This window comes from Sceloporus undulatus, chromosome 8 (genome assembly GCF_019175285.1).
Source record: "Sceloporus undulatus isolate JIND9_A2432 ecotype Alabama chromosome 8, SceUnd_v1.1, whole genome shotgun sequence".
In the NCBI taxonomy this organism is placed as follows: Eukaryota; Metazoa; Chordata; class Lepidosauria; order Squamata; family Phrynosomatidae; genus Sceloporus; species Sceloporus undulatus.
Window position 1 is genome coordinate 25,071,873 of NC_056529.1, and position 23,436 is coordinate 25,095,308.

Sequence of the window (23,436 nt, forward strand, 5' to 3'; positions counted from 1 at the left end):
CACCTCCATGAGTGATCTCTCCATTTTAGCTTTCTCCTGCTAAAGAAATAAAAGAAGGAAAGGGGAAAGAAAATAAACATTCCTCTCCAGTGTGCAGTTCCTTCCAGCCCAATTTTCATGGTCCATGGAGAGCGCATCCATGTGCCTTTTCCTCTCAGCCCCTCTGAGCCCTCAAAGCATTCCTCTGCTCCGATGGAAAACAAAAAAGTGATGGTGAGCTCGAGAAATCCATCACAGTTGTAGCAATCCAGCACAAATGCTGGCTGTGTTTCGAATCCAAAGCTGAAAAGTCAGCCGCCGCAGCCGCACATGACTTTCTGGGTTTCCAGTGGATGGATGCTAGCGACTACAATGGTCCCATTGTGCACATGAAAGAGGTGTGAGATGCCATGCAGGGTGTCCTCTGTAAGGGGAACTCATGGCCTGTGGCAGCTGACACTCTGGAACAGCAAAGTGTGTAGTAAACAAAACATGGGGCAGATTGCTATGGAGATGGAGATCTTGCTTTCCTCCTTCTCTGCTATGCCATCGGATTCAATGGGACTTGAGTATCCACAAGGGATCCTGGAACCAAATCCCAGCGAATAACAAGAACCCACTGTAATCCGGTTTGACACCACTTTAACTGCCATGGCTCAGTGCTAGGAAATGGTAGTTTGTTGTGGCTCCAGAGCAGAGCACAACAACAAATCCAGAGCAATGCGACAACAACAAAGCATGAGCAATGGGGTTTCTGAGCATGCATAGAGAAATTTTTGTTCCCAGCTGGTCTCTGGTTGTTGTCATGTGTCTTCTAGTCGTTTCCGGCTTATGGCAACCCTAAGGTCAACCTATCATGAAGTTTTCTTGGCCAGATTTGTTCAGAGGAGGCTTGCCTTTACCTTCCTCTGAAGCTGAAAGAGTGACTTGTCCAAGGTGACCCAGTGGGTTTACGTGGCCAAGCTGGGATTTGAACCCTGGTCTCCAGAGTCATAGTCCAACGTTCAAACCACTATACCACACTGGCTGTAGTGAGTTAGTGTGGCTTTGCAGTTGTGGCTTGCCTTGTATCCTACAAGGCCTTCTGCATTCAGCTTCATGAGAGTTGCAAGTTCTGGTTTATTCTGACAAAAACAGCAAAAGTCGGCAAAAGCGGAGATGGGAGGAAGCATGAAACACTACTTTTTTGGGCAGGAATTTCCTCTTCTGATGCTTTCAGGAAGCCGCTTCTCGGTATGCATTAGCCCAGTTTCAGCCCATTCGTTATGCTATTTTCACTTAGTTTTTAAACCTTTTAAATGAAATGGACTCCAATTTCCCTAGAATCTAGAACAGATGTGAATAAGTGCAGAAAAGCGAAGGCAATTAGTTGTGAATGCGAACTCGCGGAAATCTGCAGCAATTTGCACAATACGCTTACATGCAGAGTAGCCCTTAGTTTGCAGCAATGGAAATGAGCTGAGGATGAAGGAGGGAAAAGAAGTGGGAGAGAAGCCGGGACATTTTGGAAGCGGTTGAAAAAGTGGGATGGCAGAGGATTAATCAGGGCTTTGCCTATAAATCAGGACACTTGGTATGAAATTGTTGGAAATGAAAAGTATTCAAGTCCCCCGTTGTCTGTATGGATAAAAGCTGTTTTTAAAGCTTCAAAATATACTGAAGAGGTCAGTTTTGGGGACAAAGCAAGGACTTTTGAAGTCGAATGCTCTTCAATCACAGCTGTCCATCCCTTTGGAATTGATTTTGGCCTCGAAAAACCCCAGTGAAGCTGTTGGTCCTATTCAGAAAGGCTCTCCAGTCAAGAGTGGGCTTTTTCTACTCGCCAGGCAAATTAAGGACGCCTTATGACAAAACGCAAGCAAGCAAGACAAAATAATAGCTCCATCCTTATATAAGGTGACATTTCCCTTTTCAACATGCAGATGCATTGAGTGGATTTAATGGAGAGCTTTTCAAGGATTACCTTGGGTGGAGGAGAGACCTCAGCAGATTTTATTTTGCTCCGCTTTTGAATAGGGTTGTCCTCACTTGCCTGTACTCCATCCTTTTGCATCTCCGGCGGATGTATCCTCATCGAATGTTGACCTAGACCTCCCTTGAAACAAGTGGCACAGATGGTCAAAGCTGGTCAAGAGACCTCAACAGGCAAGGTTTCCAGGTGTCCTAAGCGCAAAGGAGGACAAGGCTGCAAAAATGTAAGACCATTGAGGACAATGTGGGACATGGCCAAATAAAAGCTCGAAACGCTCCGCTAAATGGAAACCCGTGTTTCTCAGTCATGCTCAGAATGGAGGACGTTTTGGAATTCTTCCTAAAAGATGGAAGGTTGAAAGACAGAAGGTTGAAATGGACTGGAAAAGGAGAACGTCTGGTCACTCTGGTCAAAGGGACCTCAGGAGACACTTGGGGAAAGGGGAGCGGGTCTCAAACAGTGGCATCATTAATAATAATAATAACAACAACAACAACAACAACAACAACAATAACAATAACAATAATAATAATAATATTGTACCCACTTCTCCCCATGGATCAAGGTAGCGAAGGACAACAATGAACAGACAAACCACATCAGTTAAAACAGCTCTCTTGGCCAAAGGAACTGAGGCAGATGTTGACCATAAGACTGTGCTTGAGGAGCTACAAATGCCTGAAGAACTGCTCTCTCTAGGAATCTCAAGTCATCCAGTGAGATGTTTGGCTTAGGTTGACCATAGAGGAGCCGGAGGACCTACTAGAGATTCCTAGAGAGAGCATATTGATCAAACTTGCGAATAATCAAAGCTGCAAATGTATATTCAGCTCAGGAGGAGGAAGAGGAGAGGAAGAGAGCAGAATCCTACCCTTCCCGGAAGGCTCAGGCAAAAGCAAACCGCTGCACTTTCTCCTATCTTGTCTGTTCTTGCTCATTGATAACTTTTGCCACCTTGACCGCACTCTAAGGTTGCTTGGCCACACGTGTTTCCAGTTTTCCATCTGCGAAATGTCGGAGGGTATGAAATAAATGAAGTTTCCCATTAAGCAAATGAGTTCTCGTTCACCTCTGCTGTCACTTTGGATCACGGAAACGAAACCCGCTCATTTTGTTAACATCATGGAAAAGGAAAGCCACCACATGCTGGAAAGTGGTTGCCAAGAAGGGTTCACAAATGGCTCACAAGACATTCCTTAATATTCTGTTTGGACATTTTATTTTTATTTTATTTTGCTGATGCCCACAAGAAGCGCATGATCGGAGGGGAAGGCGGCGACCCAGAAAATAAAACCCCAGCGGTGCAAAATGTGGAAAAGCCCAATTGTTTCAAGCTTTTTTAAAAATAAAAATTAATTCCAAGAGAGGAAAATAAGGATAATTAAATGGACTCGTGACGGAGGGTTATGAGACGACGCCTGCGGAGCGGAGAGACCCAAGAGCGATTTCTCTCATTACACAAAAATGTAGTCGCCTGGTGAAACTCTTTGGCCAGAGGTTCAAAGTAGAGATCCAAGGCAAGTCAAAGAATTACTTTGGGAGAAAATAATCTATATTTTTTCTTTTATAGAGGGTTTTTCTTTCTGTACAGAAATAATTTCTGTGTGTGTGCAAAGCCTGTCATCGGCCTCAGTTCAAGAAGCAACCGTGGATATTGGTCCTGGAATTAAAACCCAATGGATACCAAGGGCCCACTGTGTTCTTTCCATTCTTGCACTGTTGCTGTGTGCCTTTGAAGGCATTTCCGACTTATGGCAACCCTATCATGGGCTTTTCTTGGCAAGATTTGTTCAGCGTTTGCCATTGCCTTCCCCTGAGGCTGAGATCCTGTGACTTGCCCAGTCACCCAGTAGGTTTACATGGCCCAGCCGGAGTCCATCCTTATAGGGCCAAGTTTTCTCAGAATATGAGGTCGAAGGCTTTCATGGCTGGCATCCATTGTTTTTTGTGGGTTTTTTGGGTTCTGTGGCCATGCTCTAGAAGAGTTTATTCCTAACGTTTCACCAACATCCGTGGCTGGCATCTTCGGAGAATCATAGATGCTGGCGAAACATCAAGGATAAGCTCTTCTAGAAAATGGCCACAGAGCCTGAAAAACCCACAAAAACCTATTTCTCGCAGTGCTTTATGGTTGAGCGTCGGTTGGTCTCAGGCCATATCAGACTCTCCATCCATCACGCTGCGCCAGCTCTTGCACTCTCGATCCTAACAGCAAATAAATCAGAACAAATCCACGTCATACATTTCCTCGGTCACGCCTTGACCACAGACGGCCGCATTTTGTCACTTCACCTGGGTCAACCTCTGAGGTCTATATTTCTTTCAGCTTTTTAGTTGAGTCAAGAAAGGCCGGCTCCATCTGTGTGCCAGTCGCCAATGTCCTCCCTCTCTCCGCATGTGTACAGTGCAAAGTCCAGGCTTTCTAGAAACCTATTGAAGTCGGTCCCTTAATCCCTTTACCGCCCAGAAGTTCCACATCCCAAGACCGAAGAACCCAGAAAGGTTAGTGGCGTCTCTGAAATCTGAATCCCTCTCACTCTTCTTCCATGGTTTCGCCATTTGACTCTATATGCTGTTTGTTAGAAAGAAAGAAAGGAAGGAAGGAAGGAAGGAAGGAAAGAAGGAAGGAAGGAAGGAAGGAGAGAGGGAGAAAATAGAAAGGACAGAGCTTAGAAGGGTTATTTTTTGGGGGAACTACAAGGTCTTTAGGATTCTGAAGGATGGAGCCGTGGCAGTTAAAATGGTATCAGACTGCATTATTTCTACACTGTAGATGCATCCAGCCTAGCATAGCGGTTTGAGTGTTGGGCTACGACTCGAGAGCAGGGTTCGATTCCCAGCTCAGCCATGAAACCCATTGGGTGATTTTGGGCAAGTCACATTCTCTCAGCCTCAGCAAACCTCCTTTGAACAACCCTTGCCAAGAAAAGCTCACGATAGATCAGAAATGACTCGAAGGCATGCAACAGCAACAGGATGCACCCCAAGTCTTTTTTATGCCCACTCACTCCTTCTGTTTAGGTGGGTTTTATTTTCAGCAGCTTCATTGACTGAGAGAGACCTGGAGCTGAACTACAGAAATGAATAAACCGGGAAGTGAGATGGATTGCAGCAAATCACCTGCTGAGTTTACTCTGGTTGCAAACCTTTCCATAGTTTATGTTCTCTCTTTAACAAGTATAGGCAAAATGTTTTATTTGTTGCACTTAAGGCATCAGACCCTGCCAGATCTTGGAAACTAAGTAGGGTCAGGCCTGGTTAGTCTTGGGATGGGAGACCAACCATGAATACTGTCAGCTGTATTTCAAAGGAAGGAACTGGCCAAACCAGGGTCCATTTGCACTGTAGAAATAATGCCATTTGGCACTGCTTTGTGCCAGTGGCATCCTATTGGGATCCTGGGATTTGTAGTTTCACAAGGTCTTTAGCCTGCCTAGGGTTGTCATTTCTCCCGGAAAACCTGGAAAATCCCGGATTGAAGGGACCAAAATTTGGCAATGATTCATGCACTGAATTTTATAATCAGAATGCAAATTAATATTATGCTTAATTATAATAATTTGCATCATATACAAATGATGTGCCCTGGAATATGGCAACCCTATCATCACCAAAAACTATAAACCCCAGCATTGTGTAGAATGGAGCCAATGCAGTTAAAATGGGGCTGAAACTGCGTTTATTTCTATAGTGTAGATGCACCCTGAGGATCCCTTGCCTAAGAAAACCCTCCCAAAAATCATGGGGCTGCCTTAAACCCACGAGATTTATATTCTTATTTTTTAAAAAGAAGAAGCTTGCTGTCTTTCTGGGAAGAGCAGCAGCCAGCCAAGCCTCTCTAAGGCTCAAAGGAAGACAACTACATCTCCCAGCATGCTTTGCAAGAGATTTTTAAGTGATGACTCACCAGGAAGCTGGAGTGAATCTCTAGTCTCTTTGCAAATTTGCATTGCATCAGTTTAGCAAAAGGGAAAGGGGGGGATATTTAAAACCCTCCCTCGCAATACATTGAAAACAAAGAGAATAAGATGCTCAAATGTGCATTTAAGGTGCATTTTGTGCATGCATCCCCGGCTGCCTCCTTTGGATTGCTGTGGAGGGCTGAATAATGTGGATTATAGCAAGGTATATCTATATACATACCTATATATATCTATATATCTCTGTGTGTATGTGTCAGTGTTTATTTGTAAATAACTGGTTTTGCAAGAAATGGAGGAGATTTTTTGGAAGAGAGTTGCAACTCTATAGCTTAGCAACAGAGCCTTCAAATGATCCTGGTCCTTTGTTTTGTTTTGCTTTGCTAAAGGTTGAAGCAAAGACATCAAAACAGAAATAATAATAATAATAATAATAATAATAATAAAAACTAGACCTCGGTGGACATTTTGTATAAATCAAAGAATACTTTCCCCAACTAACCTAAAAAGCTGAGATGTCATACTTTGCAACTGTTTCCTTTTTGACAGTTCCCCATTAATCCTTTGCCATCCCACTTTCTCCGCTGCTTTTTAAAATGGCCTGGTTTCTCTCTTCTCCTTCTACTTTCCCCCTTTTTATTTCCTCACCTTACTTCTGTTGCTGCAAACTGAGTTCAAAATGCAAAATGTAGTTTGCATGGGATTAATTCAGGTCAAAAACACACTGCAGAAATAATCCAGTTTGGGACCGCTTTAACTGCCCTGGGCTCAATGCTAGGGAAACCCGGGAACTGTAGTTTTATGGGACATTTAGCCTTCTCTGGTGCCACAGTGACCTACAATTCCCAGGATTCCCTAGCCCTAAGCCAAGGCAGTTAAAGCAGTCTCAAACTGGATTATTTCTGCAGTGTGTTTAGGACCAGAGCAGAGGAGAGAGATGAGACAAAGCGTTAATCTTCCCTGTAGTCTCAGGCAAAAGCAAACTACTGCAACATCTCCTACATTGGCTTATTGAATACATTTTTCCTTATTAATAACTTTTGCTATCTTGACCACACTCTGATGTTGCTTGGCCACATGAGTTTGGGTTTTCTTCTGCGAAATATGAGAGGGCAGGAGATGCCAACAATGAGGATTTTAGCTTTCTTATCACATTTTGTGGGCTCTTGCAACACTCTGTAACTTTCCCTCGCTCATCGTTTCCCTCTCCGTTCCGTCCAGTCAGCAAATATCTCCGCAGGGAAATGCTACTTTCCTTAGAGTTTCTTTCTAATCCGGAAGAGAAATGCGTGTGTTTTCTTCACTGGTTTTCGTCCTGGCCTGAGATATCACTGGGGCAGAGATTGGGATTTGCTGAGTTAAGTTTGCAGAAGCAGTCCCAACACAAGCAGATTTTTTTACCGGAAAGAGGTGGGCTGATTTCTTTCACTTTCTTTCTTGGCAATGTCTTTTGCAGATGGTGCTTTTTATGGCATCAAAACTGGAGCGGATTTTCTCTTGATTTCTGTGGGTTTCAGGCAAAAGTTATTGATGAGGAAGAAGAGACAAGGTAGGAGATGCTGCAGGAGTTTGCTTTTGCCTGAGCCAACTGGGAAGGGTTTGATGCTGCCCTTCTTTTCCCTTCTACTGCATTTTAATTTAGTCTGTGTTTTTTGCCCCAGTTTATAGCAATTGAAGTAAGTGGAGGAAGTAAGTAAGTAAGCTGACTGGGAAGGGTATGATTCTGCCTTTCCTCTCCGTCTTGAGCGTCCGATATCTTTTCTATGGGTCCCTTTGTGGGAACAAAGGCCTTGTGGAAGCATCGCAAACTTTGTTGCAAACCAATGGGATCAATGGGTCTCGTGGTGCCCAGAGATCACGCTGCTCCCTCGGCCATGCTAAGGCCAAACAACTCATGAAAGATGAAAAGGGCAAAGCCCTGTGATTGATTTCCCTTAAGTGAATGTTTGGGTAGAAACTCTTGGATCCCGGAACCGCTGCAAGAGAGTAGCCAGATTGTGTGTGGCATTTGCAGTCCGCTTGACACTTTTATGAAGACCAAACTTCATCAGAGGAAAATGAAGAGATTCCTCCTTGCTTTTCTGTAGAGCCGTTGATTCTCCCTGCTTCTTTGCAACGTTATGTTTAGACACAAAGAGAAGATGAATGTTCAACGCCTGGGATGTCCAGATTTGTATTACAAACATATAAATCTGGGGAGATATAAATAGGCAGTTGGGGAAGGGGGGAAATGGAGAAGAGACGAAAACAAGGAGCGTTAGAAAGAGAGTAAATATCCCATGACGTTATAGAAGCTTGGCCAATGGTGATGGCATGTGCCAGTGGGTGCCATCTTTGCAACGAAGCCAACCACTCATGGAGATGTTGCTTGTCTTTCCAAGGTGAGCTTTTGGTCTTCATAAAAGTTTAATTGGATCTGAAATGAGGGTGCCAAGAAAGAAGACAGACAGAGGTTTATTCAAAAAGGAGGAAGAGAGGAGAGTTAAGCTAGATCTTCTATTTAGTTTAAAATGGCCTCCTCCTATCTATCATGTTCCAGATATTTTGGCCTACAACTCTCATTCCGACTGGCTGGGACCAAAACAACTGGCGGTGGGCCTACGTTTGAGAAAGAAAATGCAAAAGAAGGAGAGGAGAGCAATGAAATTGCTGTTTTCACTACTCTTAATATGAGCCGTAATGGTGAAATGGTTGAGTATTGGACTAGGACTCCAAGAAGCCAGGGATTGAATCCTTGCTTGGCCATTGTTGCTTGGCACACACATGTCCCAGGTTGTATGAGATATGTTGGATATTATAATAATAATAATAATAATAATAATAATAATAATAATAATAATATGCTTTATTTATATACCGCTCTTCCTAGACAATCAAAGCGGTTTACAGCATCAATTAAAACATTCACATCATAAAAATATCATCTCAATGCATATATCAATAAAAACCAATAAAATCCAACATCAATAAAACAAGCAAACAATAAACAAGCAAGGATATGTTCATCTGATATATATCTGATATACATCTGGGCAGCGTTCATGCTTGGCTGGGAGATTTTAGGAGTTGTAACCCCCCAAAAGAAACTTTTCTATGATCTTAACATATGAGACATAAGCATGGATTAAGGAGGGAATTGGTTGAGGTTTTTGTGGCGGCGGAAGCAGAAGGTTAGAAAGATTTTCTGTCACTTGGCAAGTTTAGTAAACCATTGGTGGAATGTTTGTGCCATACATACAATTGGTTGTTAATTCCATCACCCAGTTCTCTGAAAATGCTGATAACCTGTCATTTTAATAGCGACAAAAGGTACTTTGGAACGCCAGCCACTCTCTCCATTGTGCGGCAAAAAGACTTATGCTACACCACTGAGTTAAGTGATGAAAGGGAAATGTACCCTTTCTACTACAAATCTCCTAATTATATAAACTGAAGTTGTTTCAAACAACGAAATGTTCCACTCAACTGCAATTCTGACTTCATGCTCCTTCCCAACTCCTACGCCGCTGTAGGGAGCTAAAGCTCTTACAAACCTGAAGACATTAGTGGACAAAAAAGTTATTGCTGTACTTTAATGCTTTGGAAACACTTTTAAAAATCTCTTGATACAGATCTCCTCGGTTGTCATATTGGGGGAGGTCAAATACACAGGTAGTCGGTCTCCACGCAAAGGGCATGAAGCATAGGTGAGTTTTCCAAATTTCTCCAATGTGAGAACAAAGCAAGTGTTTCTTGCCTTGCGTTGGGGTTTCTGTCTTCATGCAAAACCTGGGTCTTTCTCCCTTGTGAATCAATGTGTCTGCACCCATGCAGACACATGGGAAGGATAGAAGAAATTGCTCACTGATCAGAAACACTCTCAGAAATCCAATGCTACCGCTTTTCAAAATGCAATGAGCAAGGCAGGGATAATTTTAATCTCGCGATGCAATTGGCTCTGTTTGCTCCATTGATGCATTTTGCACAGAAATCATTCATGCAAATGTGAAAACCTGAGAGGCCAACAGAGAAGCCTTGCCATATAACCAGAAAGGAGGCTGGAAATGCCATTTCTCATTCATACGCATGAGAATGAAATATGTAAGGATTTATACAGCTGGCCCTTAGTATTTGCTGGGGTTTATTTGTAGGACCCTGCATGGATACCAAAATCCATGGATGCTGAAGTCCCGTTAATGTAAGATATACTCACAAACATCTGCATTCACAACAAGAAAGGGTGTCTGACACACTGAGACAGCTTGTTGAGAACATGGTCAATTGCAGCAAGTTTGGGGACGCTTCTTTTAAAAACAAAAATGGTAAAAAAATGTTTTATGAAGTGTTTTGCTCAAATGAAAATTTTCACAAAGAAGTCCCAGAGTGCAAAAATCACAGGAAAAATGCAAGGACAGTCTCATAATCTTATCCAACAGGGAGAAAGCTTTCAAATTCTTGCATGTGAGAATGAAATCAGTGACAGTTGACTCCCAGGTTTGGAGTTTGAAGTACAGTTAGGGTAAACCATGGTTTGGAGTTGAATCTGAAACACTCTTGGGTGGAAGCTTTTGCTGCGTGAGATGAGATGCATGGGGCTGTGCTAACATCTGACGTCTTTTACAGGTTGACCTCTCCGTCATGACCTTCTTCTTCGATTACGTGGATCTGACTGACTCCAACTTTGTGACAGCTGTCCTTTGCATCGCCTTCAACCCACTTTTCTGGAATCTGGTATGTACTGTCTTCACTTCCTTTCTATTTTTTGGCCAACTCATCAGCTGCTGTTTTATTTTTTGGCTTTAAATTGATCACTGTGGGGTGGATACCCCAGTGTTCCCTAGTTCCAAGTGAGTGATTCATTTCTTAAGAATTTCATTCAATGGGAGATGGCTCTGCTTTCTTTCTTTTGGGCTCATATCACTGGAGGTGAGGTGGGGAGTGTAGCCATAGTTAATTAAAATGATGCCCTGATAGAGTCATACAGTGGGGACCTTGGTTTGGTTCCAGGACCCCCCATGGACACCAAAACCCGTGGATACTCAAGTCCCATTTAATGTAATAGTATATAGTATCGAAATGGTATCCCTTATATAAAATGGCTGAATCAAGGTTCAGTTTTTCAAGTTTATATCTTTCTGGAATATTTTCAAGTCATGGATGGTTGAATCTGGGGTTTCAGAATCCATGGATATGGACGGCCGACTGTATTCCCCAATCTGGAATGAGATGTTTGCCATCAAAGTTTTAAGGTCCCTTGAGCAGATAGTCCACCGTCTGAAAAGCTGCAGCCGGGTGCTTGATGGCTTTGAGTTTGAGTTTTTCGGCAGAAGCATTCTGTTTCTCCTCTTCTTCCTCCTCCTTGCTCCATCCATTCCTGCTCAGCATGTATATCAATTTCTTTCCCATCCCTTTGTGCGCAGAAGAAAATTGGAGGTTGCCGGTGACCGACTACCCTACTCTTTGGCAACAATGGCTGCCTTTGTCTCTTGTACAATTCCATCCAATAAATTGAGATGTTGAAAGTGGCATTGACCGAGTATTGAAGCCAGAAGGGAAGGTTGATGGCCACTGGCGTATTCTTTCCAAGCAAGCGGGCATCAATCGCTGCTCTTGACTGTCTCATCTGTCTGGTACGGAAGTGACAAAGGTTTCAATAGGCTAACATATAACTCCCAACACCTGGTGAGTTTGATGACAGATGGGAACAGTGCGGGCAGCTAAATTTAGATCACCAGGGACAAAAGGCGCCCAAAAAACTGGGTCAGGAGAGGTATGATGTCTCTGCAAAGTGTGGGGTGCGTCTTGCGTCATTTGGAGCCAAGCTGCGTGCATACTTTCTGTCCCGGGTTTCTTGCCCTCTGCAAGGTCTATGAATCCCAAGTGTGAATTTGGTCTTGTTATCATAGATGGGGAGAATGGGAAATCTTTGGGAAAATGAGCTTTGTGTGGATTGGGATGATGGACCTTTGGTCTCTTCTAGCTCTCCTTATGGGCTGCATCCACACTACAGAAATGACCCACTTTGACACCTCTTTAACTACCTTGACTCCATGCTATGGAATTCTGGGGACTGTAGTTTTGTGAGACATTTAGCCTTCTCTGTTGGAGAGCTCTGGTTCCACAACAAACTACAATCCCCAGGTTTCCGTGACATGGAGCCATGGCAGTTATAGCGGTGTCAAGATGGATTATTTCTACAGTGCGGATGCAACCATGGACACGGTTCCTTTCTGCTTGTTAGGATTGATCTTGGTGTCATTCTTTAAAAAACAGACGGTAGGGGGCACTGGAGGAGCAACAGATATCTCCTTCCTGGTTTCCTTCTACTGTGTGATGGATGTTGCTGTGAGAGTATAGAGGTCTCTCTCTATTTGTGTATCTTATCTATCCATCTCCCTTGGATGCCCACACTTTCCTACCCAGTATTTGTGGTTTTCAGGAATAACAGATCTACACTCCATTTCCACGTTGCTCTGCTTCCTCCTCTTATAAAACTGCAGAATATGGCACTATATCTGTTGGGACCTTATTCTTGGAATCTATAATTAGACACTTGGCACTTGTTGAATGTTTGCAAATGGCTTGTGGTGGGGATGGGGCAAAGACAACAGTCCCTTCCACGTTTTTGCAAAAGCACAAAGAGTGGAGCAACTGGAGGAGGTGGGTGCTTAGGAAGAGATCAGGTGGGAGGAGAAGAGACTTATTTTGACACCTCAACCTTGGCAGTTTTCAGGTTATTTGGTCAATGGAAGCTTCTGGCACATGGGGGGGAAACTTCATTCAGCCTGAGGGCCAAATTCCCTAATGGTTGCCGTCTGCTTGTGACTTACAGCTTTGCAAATGGCCTTTTACACGTGCACAAAATTGTACTGAGTAGTTTCACAACATCCATAGTCACGTAAGGGCTGCCGTTACAACATACGGGCATCCGTTGCACAATGGTGGAGCAACTGATGCACCATGGACCAATGTGCAATGGGTACCGATTCACAGTGGAGTGCCTTTGGGTACAAAAGGAATGCCTAGTGCACATTGGAAGTGGCTGGTGCACGTTTGAGTACTCTTGCCAGAACTTGAATGTGCATCTTTGCAATTCATTAACAAGAGTTTCGTTGCATTTCTGAAATATATGGAGTGCAAATATATGGATGTATAAGGTTACCAAATTTGGGCTGCTTCCACACTACAGAATTAATGCAGTTTGTCACCGCTTTAACTCAGAGAAAGGCAATGGCAAACCTCCTCTGAACAAATCTTGCCGAGAAAACCCTGTGATAGGGTTGCTTTAATGTTGCCCTATGTCACTTGAAGGCACAGAAGAATGATCATTGTTGGATAACCATTAATACTAATAGTAATAATATTGAATATCCAAGAATGGTATAATATTCAAATAATTGTAATAATAACTGCTACTCCAATAAAAAATGAGTTTGGGCAAGGGGCAACCTACAGTGGATTCCTGGCCCTGGCATCTTTGGCAGGTGTCTGCAGATTTAGATTTATAAGATTTGTGAGCTTATGTAGATTTTGTTCATGTCCCTCTTCAGTGCCCCATGTGCAATTAATTGTTTGTATTAAAGCTACTGGTGTTCCGTTTTCTTCCTTTCATTTAAATCACAGTCTTTAATAGCTTTTAATACCTTTCCCTTTTGGTCCGCCTGCTCTTCCACTGCATCACCTGTCCTCCTCTGTCCTCAACCCAGGAGAAGCCATGGGATATTGTCTTTGTTGTGCCAGAGGAGAACATTAATGGGGAACATTGGGTGCCTCGGTAATATGCCATGTTTGTTTAATGGTGCACATGGCTCTCTCAACCACTGGCACTGGACTGGCGCATGGAGACGGATGCTGTGTTGCCACTTCTCCTTGGTCCTTTTCAGTGTCTGTCATGTTGTGTGGACTGATTCCGTCCAGGATGTGGCTGGATTATTTTTTCATTAAGATCCCATTAATCAGTGCCTTGTATCAAGACGAGCGAGAAAGGAAAACAATTGCAACGTGGGATTGATTTGTATTTATCAGGGCCGTGAACAGCGGGGATGATCTTCATTTAGTATCTGGTCTGGCTGGGGAGTTAATGAGAAGGGCAGTGCTAGAATCTAAGCTGCCCAATTAAGCAGAACAATAACGGGAGATGTGTTTGGTTGGAGGTACGGGGATGCATGAAATACATGAAGTTGTGTTGTTGTTGTTGTTGTTGTTGTTGTGTGCCTGCGAGTAGTTTCCGACATATGGTGACCCTAAGGCAAACCTGTCACAGGGTTTTCTTGGCAAGATTGGTTCATATAGGGTTTGCCTTTGCCTTCCTATGAGGCTGAGAAAGTGTGACTTGGTAAAAGGCCACCCAATGGGTTTCCGTGTCCAAACAGGAATTCAAAACCTAGTCTCCAGAGTTGTAGATCAAAGTTCAAACCACTAGACTACATTGCCTCTAGTGTTGTTACTTGCCATTAAGTCAACCTTGACTTATGGCAACTCTGTGAAGGAGAGGTCTCCAAGAGACCGCAGCCATCCAGTGCCTTAGGGTCACTATAAGTTGGAAAGAACTTGAAGGCACACAACAACAGCAACAACAACAACGAGGCTAGTCCTGAGTTTCAGAATCTGGGAGCTACAACAGAGACAGACGCACACTCATCCTTTTATCATGATAGATTTCTGGCCCAAAGTTTAATATTTTTCCAAAGACTTTCCGATCAATGTGTCCCCTTTGCATTCCACTTCTTGCTGAAACTAGGAAGCTGTTTTGTGCAAATCTCGCTGATGGACTGTGTTCTCTATTGAACATTATTTAACGACTTCCTTTGTGGTGTGTGTATGTATATGTGAAGGCACAGCAGAGTACTGAAGCAGTATGCGGTGGATGGCAGTGTCCAACTACCGCGTTGCCCTATGGCACATGGCAGGGGGTTATTTTGATGGTGAACGAAAATAGAACCGTGGGGGGAAAATAACACTCATGAATTAATTGTGAGGATGGCAATCTGCTGCTGCTAGATAAAACCCACTGGGCCCCTGTTGCATATAATTACCCACACTTAGTTCAACGGAGAAGGTGTGAGCATGAATTGGCCTCATTAAAAGGTCCCCCTCCGAAGATCAGGAAAGAGGAGTGTTTGGTTGAAAAAGACTTTAGCAACTAGTGGCCGCCAGCCGCCATTGGCCAGTCGCCATTGCAGCTATCTATCTGGTATATTTAGAACGCTTCCTGAGAGCCAATTAAGCATAAGTGAGCAACTGACATGATGTTCCAAGTGTTATGCTTTGTACAATGGTGGGTGAGAGTCAGGGCTGGTGGGTGTACTGAGATTTCATGCCAGGAGAAGCCAGGGAATGTGCTATTGGGTGCAGCGTTCGATTCCTGAGATTTCAACACCTTTTCCAGCATTATTGTCTTTTCCAATGAGTCCTTCCTTCTCATGATGTGTCCAAGGTACGATAACCTCACTCTGGTCATTTTAATTGGGATCAGAAATGGCATCAACCAGAACAACGGAGCAGCCTGGTTGCTTTCTGCATCGGAGATAGTTAAAACATCTGGGCTTGGTTTCATCTAGAAAGAAAATAAGGCAGTTAGGTGGGGAATGTGAGATTATCCTAAGATTACCAGGCATAAAGAAGAAGTCAAGAGGTCTCTCAGAGCTTGGAAGCATTCCTGGTTTGCAATGCCCAGTATCCCCCAACAGTGTGGTGAGTGGATTCTGGGAGAGGTAGTCCAGAGGCGGCCTCATTTCTGAGCTCTTCCAGAAGCTGCCTCCCAAACTTCAACTGGAAAATGGAGTCCCAAAGCCCATCCCTAATGGAGCATCCCACTTTGTCAAATTGACCGGCAGTTCATCCACGGAGAGGAGGGTCACCCCAAATAATGTATTTGCTTTTGCCAGCTGAAGTCAAGGATGCCAACGGCTTAGGGTAGCTTTTGAAGCGGGATTAGACAGATCTAACGGAGTTAGGGCTACAAGCTGCCATTGGCTACTAGCCATGGTGACTAAATGAATACAAGATGAAGACTGGGGTGACCCAGGAAAGCTTAGGAGGTCATTTTGGGTTGCTTCACTCCCTATGTTGCAAGTCAACCGCATGGCTGTTTGTTTGCTTTAGACAGCGCTTCATTTCTGAGTTTCTTTGGATTTGGGGGAAATTAATACTCAAAGGCTTTGGTTGATCCATCCACGAGTCAGGATGTCCTGGAAAGATACGCCGGAGAAGATCAATTAAACTCAATTGACTTTCTTATCCTCAGCTTTGGTGGCACATGGATCAAGGAAGACGGGCGGAAAAACAGTCTGTCGAAAGTAAACAGATGCAGGTTTCATGAGGTCTAGGAAGTTGTTTTGCCTTTGCACCTGCCTCTGGAGATTATTTCTTCATCAGCCCTCTCTTTCGATCCATGCATGATATAACACCTTGATAAGGATTTCATTTCTCTAATAGTGTTTACGGGAATTGGCTGAAAGCGTTGTTTCCTCTCTCAAGTTTGATTTCTTTATGAAATGTCGCTTGCTCCCAGTTCTCTATCCAGTGTTCCTAAGGAAAAGAAAATGATTGATGTTCAAGGGACGCAGATTGAACCAAGGATGTAGACCAAACTTTCATCTCCATGTGCCATATTTCACTATATTTTACTGTGGCCCATCAAGCGATGATTCCCATACTTGGATCTACAGCACTTTGAAGGCTTCAGTTCCCAGAAGCCCTAGTCATCATCACCGGTGTGTGTGTGTCAAGGATTCTGGGAGTTGTAGTCCAACAACATCTGAGAACCCAGTTTAGGAACTGAAAGATGCATTCTGTTCCCCATTGTTTTGTGCCCCAAAATTGGGATATGGAGTTTGTACGCAACTTAGAAACCACACTGTTGCCTTGTCTTTGGCCTCTGTGAACCAGGTTGCTTGATTCCTAGGGCTTCTGAGATTTTCTTGAACTCATGGGACTTGAGCATCCATGAATTTTGGTATCCGCAGGGGAGCCTGGAACCAAATCCCAGCAGATACCAAGGGCCCACAGTATTAAAAACTATACAAACCTTGACATCTGAATTGCATGGCATTTAAAAGCCCAACGCTCGTTGGTTTAAACATGCCTGAAAAAATTCCCTTTATGAATGTATTTATTATTAGTTTTCACCCCAGGCCTTCTTCACGCCTTGAACCCATAGCTCTGGTTGCCACTCCCTGGCTCTGTTTTGCCTTCTCACTCATTTCTTCCTACCAGAAAAGAGACGTTTTGACGTTTCTCTCAAAACTCCCAAAGCCACGCTCCCTTTCCGCGCGTTCTTTCGATGCGCAGGGAATAGGATGGCGCTCGATTGTCGATAATTGTTAGCCGCGCGTTGAGGACTTGTTTAAGCAGCCTCATTAGCGTTGCCTAATTGGCTCTTGGTTTGTGGAAGATTGCTTGGCGTTCCCTCCTCGGGAGAGACACCTTGAACGTTCCTATATGATCCAGCCACACGTAGGACATCGTTAAAAGGCGCTCATTAGCTGCTTCATGCAAATATCGTCTCTTCTTAATTGCCAGCTTGTACAAATTAATTAGTATGGCAAGGGGGAAGGGTTGTTCTGTTCTCCTGCGTTCCTCCTCCTGGAATTTTTCACTAGCGGTTAAGACAGCGTTCGTCGTCTCTCTGTTCCTTACTTAAGATGGAACAGGGATCCATTTGGTGGTACAGTGAAACCAGTTGTAACCCACAAAGAAAGGGTCTGTTTAGCTTGGCCTTGATAGGATTTGCAGCCAGCTCTTTGTGGATTTATCCATAACGCAAGTGATTATGGCAGCCCTAGGTGTTTGAATCGTAGAATCACAGATTTAGAAGGGTCCGCAAAGGTCATCTGTTCCAACCTCCTACCATGCAGGAATACACAGCTAAAAGCACTCCCAAGAAATGGTCATCCAACCTCAGTTTGAAGACTTTTAAAGAAGGAGAGTCCATCACCCTCCAAGGTGGTCCATCCCACTCTCAAAAAACTTTTACAATCAAGATGTTCTTCCTAATCTTTAGGTAGAATCTCTTTTCTCCTCATTTGAATCCATCGGTTCATGTTCTAGTCTCTAACGCAGCAGAAATCAAGCTCACTCCATCTTCTACATGGCATCCCATCAAATATGTAAAGATGGTGATTGTGCCACCTCTCCATCTTGTCCTCTCCAAGGTAAACATCCTCAGCTTCCTCAGTCGTTCCTCATAAGGCTTGCCTTCCAGACCTTTAATCATCTTGGTAGCATCTGAAGTATCAGTATGCAAAGGGATCTTGTAGCACCTTTAAGACTAACTGTGCAAAGAAATTGTAGCATAAGCTTTTGTAGACTTGGTCTGCTTCCTCAAATGCATGGAGCGAACTAAAGTAGACTTGGTCTACGAAAGCTTATGCTACTTTTGCATGCTTAGTGTCAAAGGTGCTACAAGTCCCCTTTGCATGCTTCAGTCATCTTGGTGGGCCTTCTCTGTACATGTTCCAGAAGCAGACGAAGCCTACAAAAGCTTATGCTACAACTCCTTTCGCACACTTTGTCTCAAAGGTGCTACAAGTTCCCTTGGCATACTTAAATCATCTTGGTCACCTTTCTCTGGATATGTTCCAGCTTGAAAATATCCTCCTTGAACTGTGGTGCCCAGAACTGGACACAGTCTTCCAGATGAGGCTTGACCAAGGCAGAACAGAGGGCACTACTATTTCCCTTTATCTGGATGTTGAATTCCTATTGATGCAGCCCGGAATTGCATTGGCTTTTTTTGGCTGCTGCATCACACTGTTGGCTCATGGTTAGTTTGTGGTCTGCTAAGAACCTTTCCATACGCATTGCTTCCAAGCCAATGGTCACCCATTGTGCAGTTCGTATTTTTTCCCTTGCAGAGATATTACATTTATCCTAGTCAAAAATGATTTTTGGTAGCTTTGGCCAGCCATGGACTCCTCCTTTCTTCCTCCAAATGGCTCTTTGCATCCTCTCCATCATCTTTCCCCATACCTCTCTTTTTTCTCCATTGCCAACTTAGCCAAAACCATCACGCGGCATCTGCAAAGGAAGGAGGGTGCTGTTCCTCTGCATGCATCTCTAAACTATTCTGTGGTCATGGCTGCATCTGAAGGAGTTGGTGCATGTGCATCAGAGATACAAATTAGCACATTTTTTACAAAAAGGAAAACGTGGAAGAAAATCACCTGTGTAAAGTTTGCAAGCGTGGAGCTAAGCCCGAATGTAAATGCTGGATCACACAAGCCACGTTTGCACCCTGCGGGGGAAGGATAAACTTAGTCTGTCGATGCCTGAGAGGCAGCAACTCAAATTAACCTTTTTAGAGTCTTCCCCCCCCTTTATATTTCTTTTAATGCAGAAGATAAGACTTGCTGGAACATTCTGTATCTTTGTCACGCAGCTGTTGGAGAATAGCCAAAGCTGGTCCTGATTTTGAGATTTGTGGATGATATTGGTATCTGCCGTAAATAGATTAAAAGCTCATTCCATCATGTGTTGTTATCGTACATTCTTCAGTGCCCTCAAGTTGACTCCGACTTTTATTATAACTGTATCAGAAAGGTTTTTCTTGGCAAGATTTCTTTGGAAGTGGTTTGCCATTGCCTTCCTCTTGGGCTGGGAGAATGTGACTTGCCCAATGTCTCCCAATGGGTTCCCATAGGAGAGCAGGGATTCGAACCCAGATCTCCTGCAGTCCCAGTCTAACACCCAAACCATGCAGGCTCTAAAGATCTCTGCAGAGAAACTTTGGCATTGCTTTCCTCTGAGACTGAGATACTGGGGTTCAGTGGCTGAGTCAGGATTTGAACTCAGGTCTCCAGTGTCACTAATCCAATGCCAAACCAATACACTGCCTGCTCTCCAATGTGCAACCTGCAGGCCATGTCAAACCCTTGGAAAGCCTAAGTGTGGTCCTTAAGCCTTTATAGCTTTCAGCCCCACCAAAAATAAATATATATTAAAAATTGGGAGGGGGGATGATTTTTGTCAACTTTTGTCCTCAAATGAACCAAAACAGCCTATAAAAAATAATCATATTTTATCTTCCTTTAACTCTTCGTCTGTAAACCTTTCACTTCTGATTGTGGCTGTGAATCACAAGGGACGTGACAACCTTATTACTGAACTGGAATCCATCATGCCCTCCAGCTTTGGAGACGAGCGTCTTTCTAGGAATTCTTGGGCCAAGGCACTGTGTGTTCATGTTCCTTTTCCTCGCAAGCGTCTGACTATATTTAATTGGGTTCTGCAGATATAACGCCAAGACTTTGCACCTTTATCCTCACCATTTCAAAGCCTTGGGGGGAAAAAACCCAACAAACCTGCCTTTCCATAGGCTTGAAATGCAAGCAAAAATGCAAGAAATAAACCCAGTTAGACTGCATTCCCTTACAAATAAGTCGCTCTGCGATCTGAATCGATGGATCGGTTCGGCAGCGGAGTGTGGTTCGCAACACATTTGCCCCAATCACGTTTTCTTGCTGCAAAATAAACATGAAACAACACACTTGTGGTTCACATTGACAAATGAATCGATTAAAAAACGGACCCGCTCCAGCTGGCCGAACGGCAAATTTAAATCGATTCCGATCCACGTCAGGCTCACACTTGCGCAGAATCGGTTTATCCAAAAAGACGTGAAAAAAACCAGCATCAAAAAGATGCTGGTTAAACGGCTGCAGCACATGGCGCACACCCCTCTCCGAAGTGCAAATCGTGGTCAGTTTTAAACCAGTTAAAATTGATTTGCAATTCGGTTTAAAAGATAGTGGGAATGAGGCCTTTCTGACACAGACACATGGAGAATTGTGATCCTACATTGGGAAGAGGGGACAGGAGGGTTGGTGAGCCTAAGGGTCATTTTTGACCCTGGGACATCCAGAGGCCACACTGGTTGGCAAATTAGGCCATACACACACACACACACACACTTTCTTGGAAAGATATGTTCAGAGGGGGTTTGCCATGGTCATCCTCTGAGGCTGAGAGAGTGTGATTTGTCCAAGGTCCAGATTGGTTAATGGCTTGAGTGAAGGAGAGAAACCAAGAAAATAACAAACACATGTACCATCTCAATAAGCAAAATACTGTTTTTAAAAAACATTCTTTCAAATAAAGTTTTATTGTTATTAAACTACCAGCTTGTCTGTGCCTGAAATACTGTAAGTAACCACGCTACTAGGTATTAATAGGAAAGTAAATTCTAATTTTCAGATTTGGTGGTACAGGGTTCTGAGTTCGAGTTTCCAGAAACACTAATATTTAATTTGAACTTCAAAAATAAAAAAAGTTCAGTAGTTTAAAGCATAGGTTTTAATGTCAGGGGAGTAATCTCTGAGGTAGTTGTGAAAGGTAATTTGTAGGAAATTACTTGAGAACTGAGAGTCATATTAAGACTAGTCCCTGAGGTAAATTGCTGAGGTAATTGTAGGGCGGACTAGAGAAAGAAAGTGATAAAATCACAGAGTGAGAGTAGAGAAAGCCATTCCATTTGTAAAATATTAAAGCCAAGAGCACACTTAAGAAAACATCTTGGTAAAGTGATTCCTGAGGTAAAAAAATTTGGTGTGAAGTATGAAATCACTAATTTGCCATTAAGAACCAAGTGTCACCTTAATACACAGTTGAGGGACAAACAGTTAAGAGTATGTCCTGAGGTAAAAAAATTGGGTAATTGTAGGGAAATACTGCATGACATGAAAATGAAGACAGTCTGGACTCTAGAGTTACTCATATTGTAAAAAAAATAAATAAATAACATTAATGATTTCCCCCTATAAAAAGATTTCCTAGGTGTGGCATAGGACTTAGCCATGAATTATATATAGTCAGTTTTGAGCGAGCGCGTGATGATGATATGGAAGTTAAAAGACCAAGGAGCTTGACTTGATTAGGCTTCAATTAAAAGAGCCAAAACACAGAAAGAAATTAAAAGGAAAAGAATATGAGGCAGTCTTGAGAGAACTGAAATGTTTAAGAGAAATAAAAGAAACAGATGGGGAAAACAGTCATATTTGCAGCCAATAAGGGGTGAAAAATTCACCCATAAATCTGGGCAAGAAAATATATGGATATGGAAAAAAAAGGACTCTTTATATTTCCCTCTTAATAGTAAAGGCTACATGAATAAAAACTAGGGTACTGAGAAATACCACAATAAAAGAATGGCACACAATTATTAGTATGCGATCTTTACGAAGAACAACACATTTAATGGCAAACACACACTTAATCGAAGACACAAAGAAGAATGTAACTACAGGTGTTCAGGAAAGAGCAACAAAATTATGGGCTCTGTACATGGATTTGTGTAATCAGTAAATCCAAGCATAGGAAATGATAGAGATGAGGAATTGAGATTAAAATGATGATAATAGAAAATCAATCTCATGTGGAGTGATGAAGCGCATGGAAGTTGGTGTGGCAAGAAGAGTCATTAGTTACGATTTCAGTATGTGTGATTGACTGTACTGTGTAATTTTTAAATTTATGACATAAACACACACACACACACACACACACACACACACACACATATATATATATATAGTATTTCTGGAATCTGGAGACTTTGTAGGGTTTCAGGGACTGTCTATGGCCCATGAGCCCCATTTTGACCATCCCTGCAAAAATGGATTGCATCCCAGAAGAGTGAATGACGCACTTCTTGATTTTTGAACCATTTTTGTCACATTTCATCTCTCCATTAATCATGGCTGTCCTTATTATCTCCTTGAAGCCAGGGGCAGGCACTTCAGACGACATTGCAATCTATTTTTTGCTGCGTTCTGTATCCTCTCCTTTCTCATCTCTGCAATGCACCTGGTTCGTGCGAGAATCCATCCATATCCCAGGAGCCAGTGACGTCCACAGCCGTTCTCACCCTTCATTCCTCCTTGGCAGAGAGCTGGAAGTGATGTTGTGGTGATAGCAGAACAAAACAACAACAACAACCAAACAGGCCATTATGGCTTTATGACAGTTTCTGGATAATATCAGCATCTCCCTTCAACTGAGTTACTCTTTGGCAGCCAGGCCTTATGATGACAAGAGCTGCAAAACTAGTGCATTTTGACACCACTTTAACTGCCATGGCTGAGTGCAATGGGATCTGTAGTTTCTTGCAGCACCAGACAGGGAAGGCTCAGTATCTCACAAAGTCTGAAGAAACAGCAACTGCAAGTCCTCCAACTTTCCCAATTGGGCACATTAATTCATCCTCTGCCGTCCCACTTCTCCATCTGCTTTTTGAAATGTCCCTGTTTCTCTCTCTCCTTCGCACTTTCCCCTTTTGTCCTCAGCTTAGTCCTCTTGCTGCAAACTTTGTTCAAAGTGCAAATGGGTTTTTGCACTCAATTAATTGAACAGTGAAGAGAGGAGAGGAGCTTCATGCAAAAGCAAACTGCTGTAACCTCTGTTGGCATATCTGCTCTTCCTTATTGATGCCATTTTGACCGCATGCTCTGATATTGCTTAGCCACACATGTCCCGGTTTTCATCTGTGAAATATGGGAGGGTATGTGACCGCCATCCCGTTGAGTTTCCTTAGCTGCAGTGGTATTGTTGGGGAATGTTTTGTAAGCCAAGAACACGTGGGCTGTTTTG

General features: G+C 43.2%; 1 protein-coding gene across 10 annotated transcripts in view; it reads left to right on the forward strand.

Moving 5' to 3' along the window:
* Positions 1-4,326: 4,326 nt before the first annotated feature.
* The window catches only part of PEMT (phosphatidylethanolamine N-methyltransferase), a 51,988-nt gene continuing 32,878 nt past the window's right edge, over positions 4,327-23,436 (forward strand). Inside the window, exons 1-4 of one of the 10 annotated variants that reach the window (XM_042437915.1) lie at positions 4,434-4,453; positions 7,328-7,420; positions 9,483-9,557; positions 10,474-10,581. In XM_042437915.1, coding sequence (XP_042293849.1) covers positions 10,489-10,581 — 93 coding nt within the window. In that variant the 5' untranslated portion in view covers positions 4,434-4,453; positions 7,328-7,420; positions 9,483-9,557; positions 10,474-10,488. Of the gene's footprint in view, positions 4,454-5,878; positions 6,077-7,133; positions 7,282-7,327; positions 7,421-9,482; positions 9,558-10,473; positions 10,582-23,436 lie in introns of those variants that run through there. The other 9 variants (XM_042437914.1, XM_042437918.1, XM_042437919.1 and 6 more) reach the window with 9 other exon arrangements.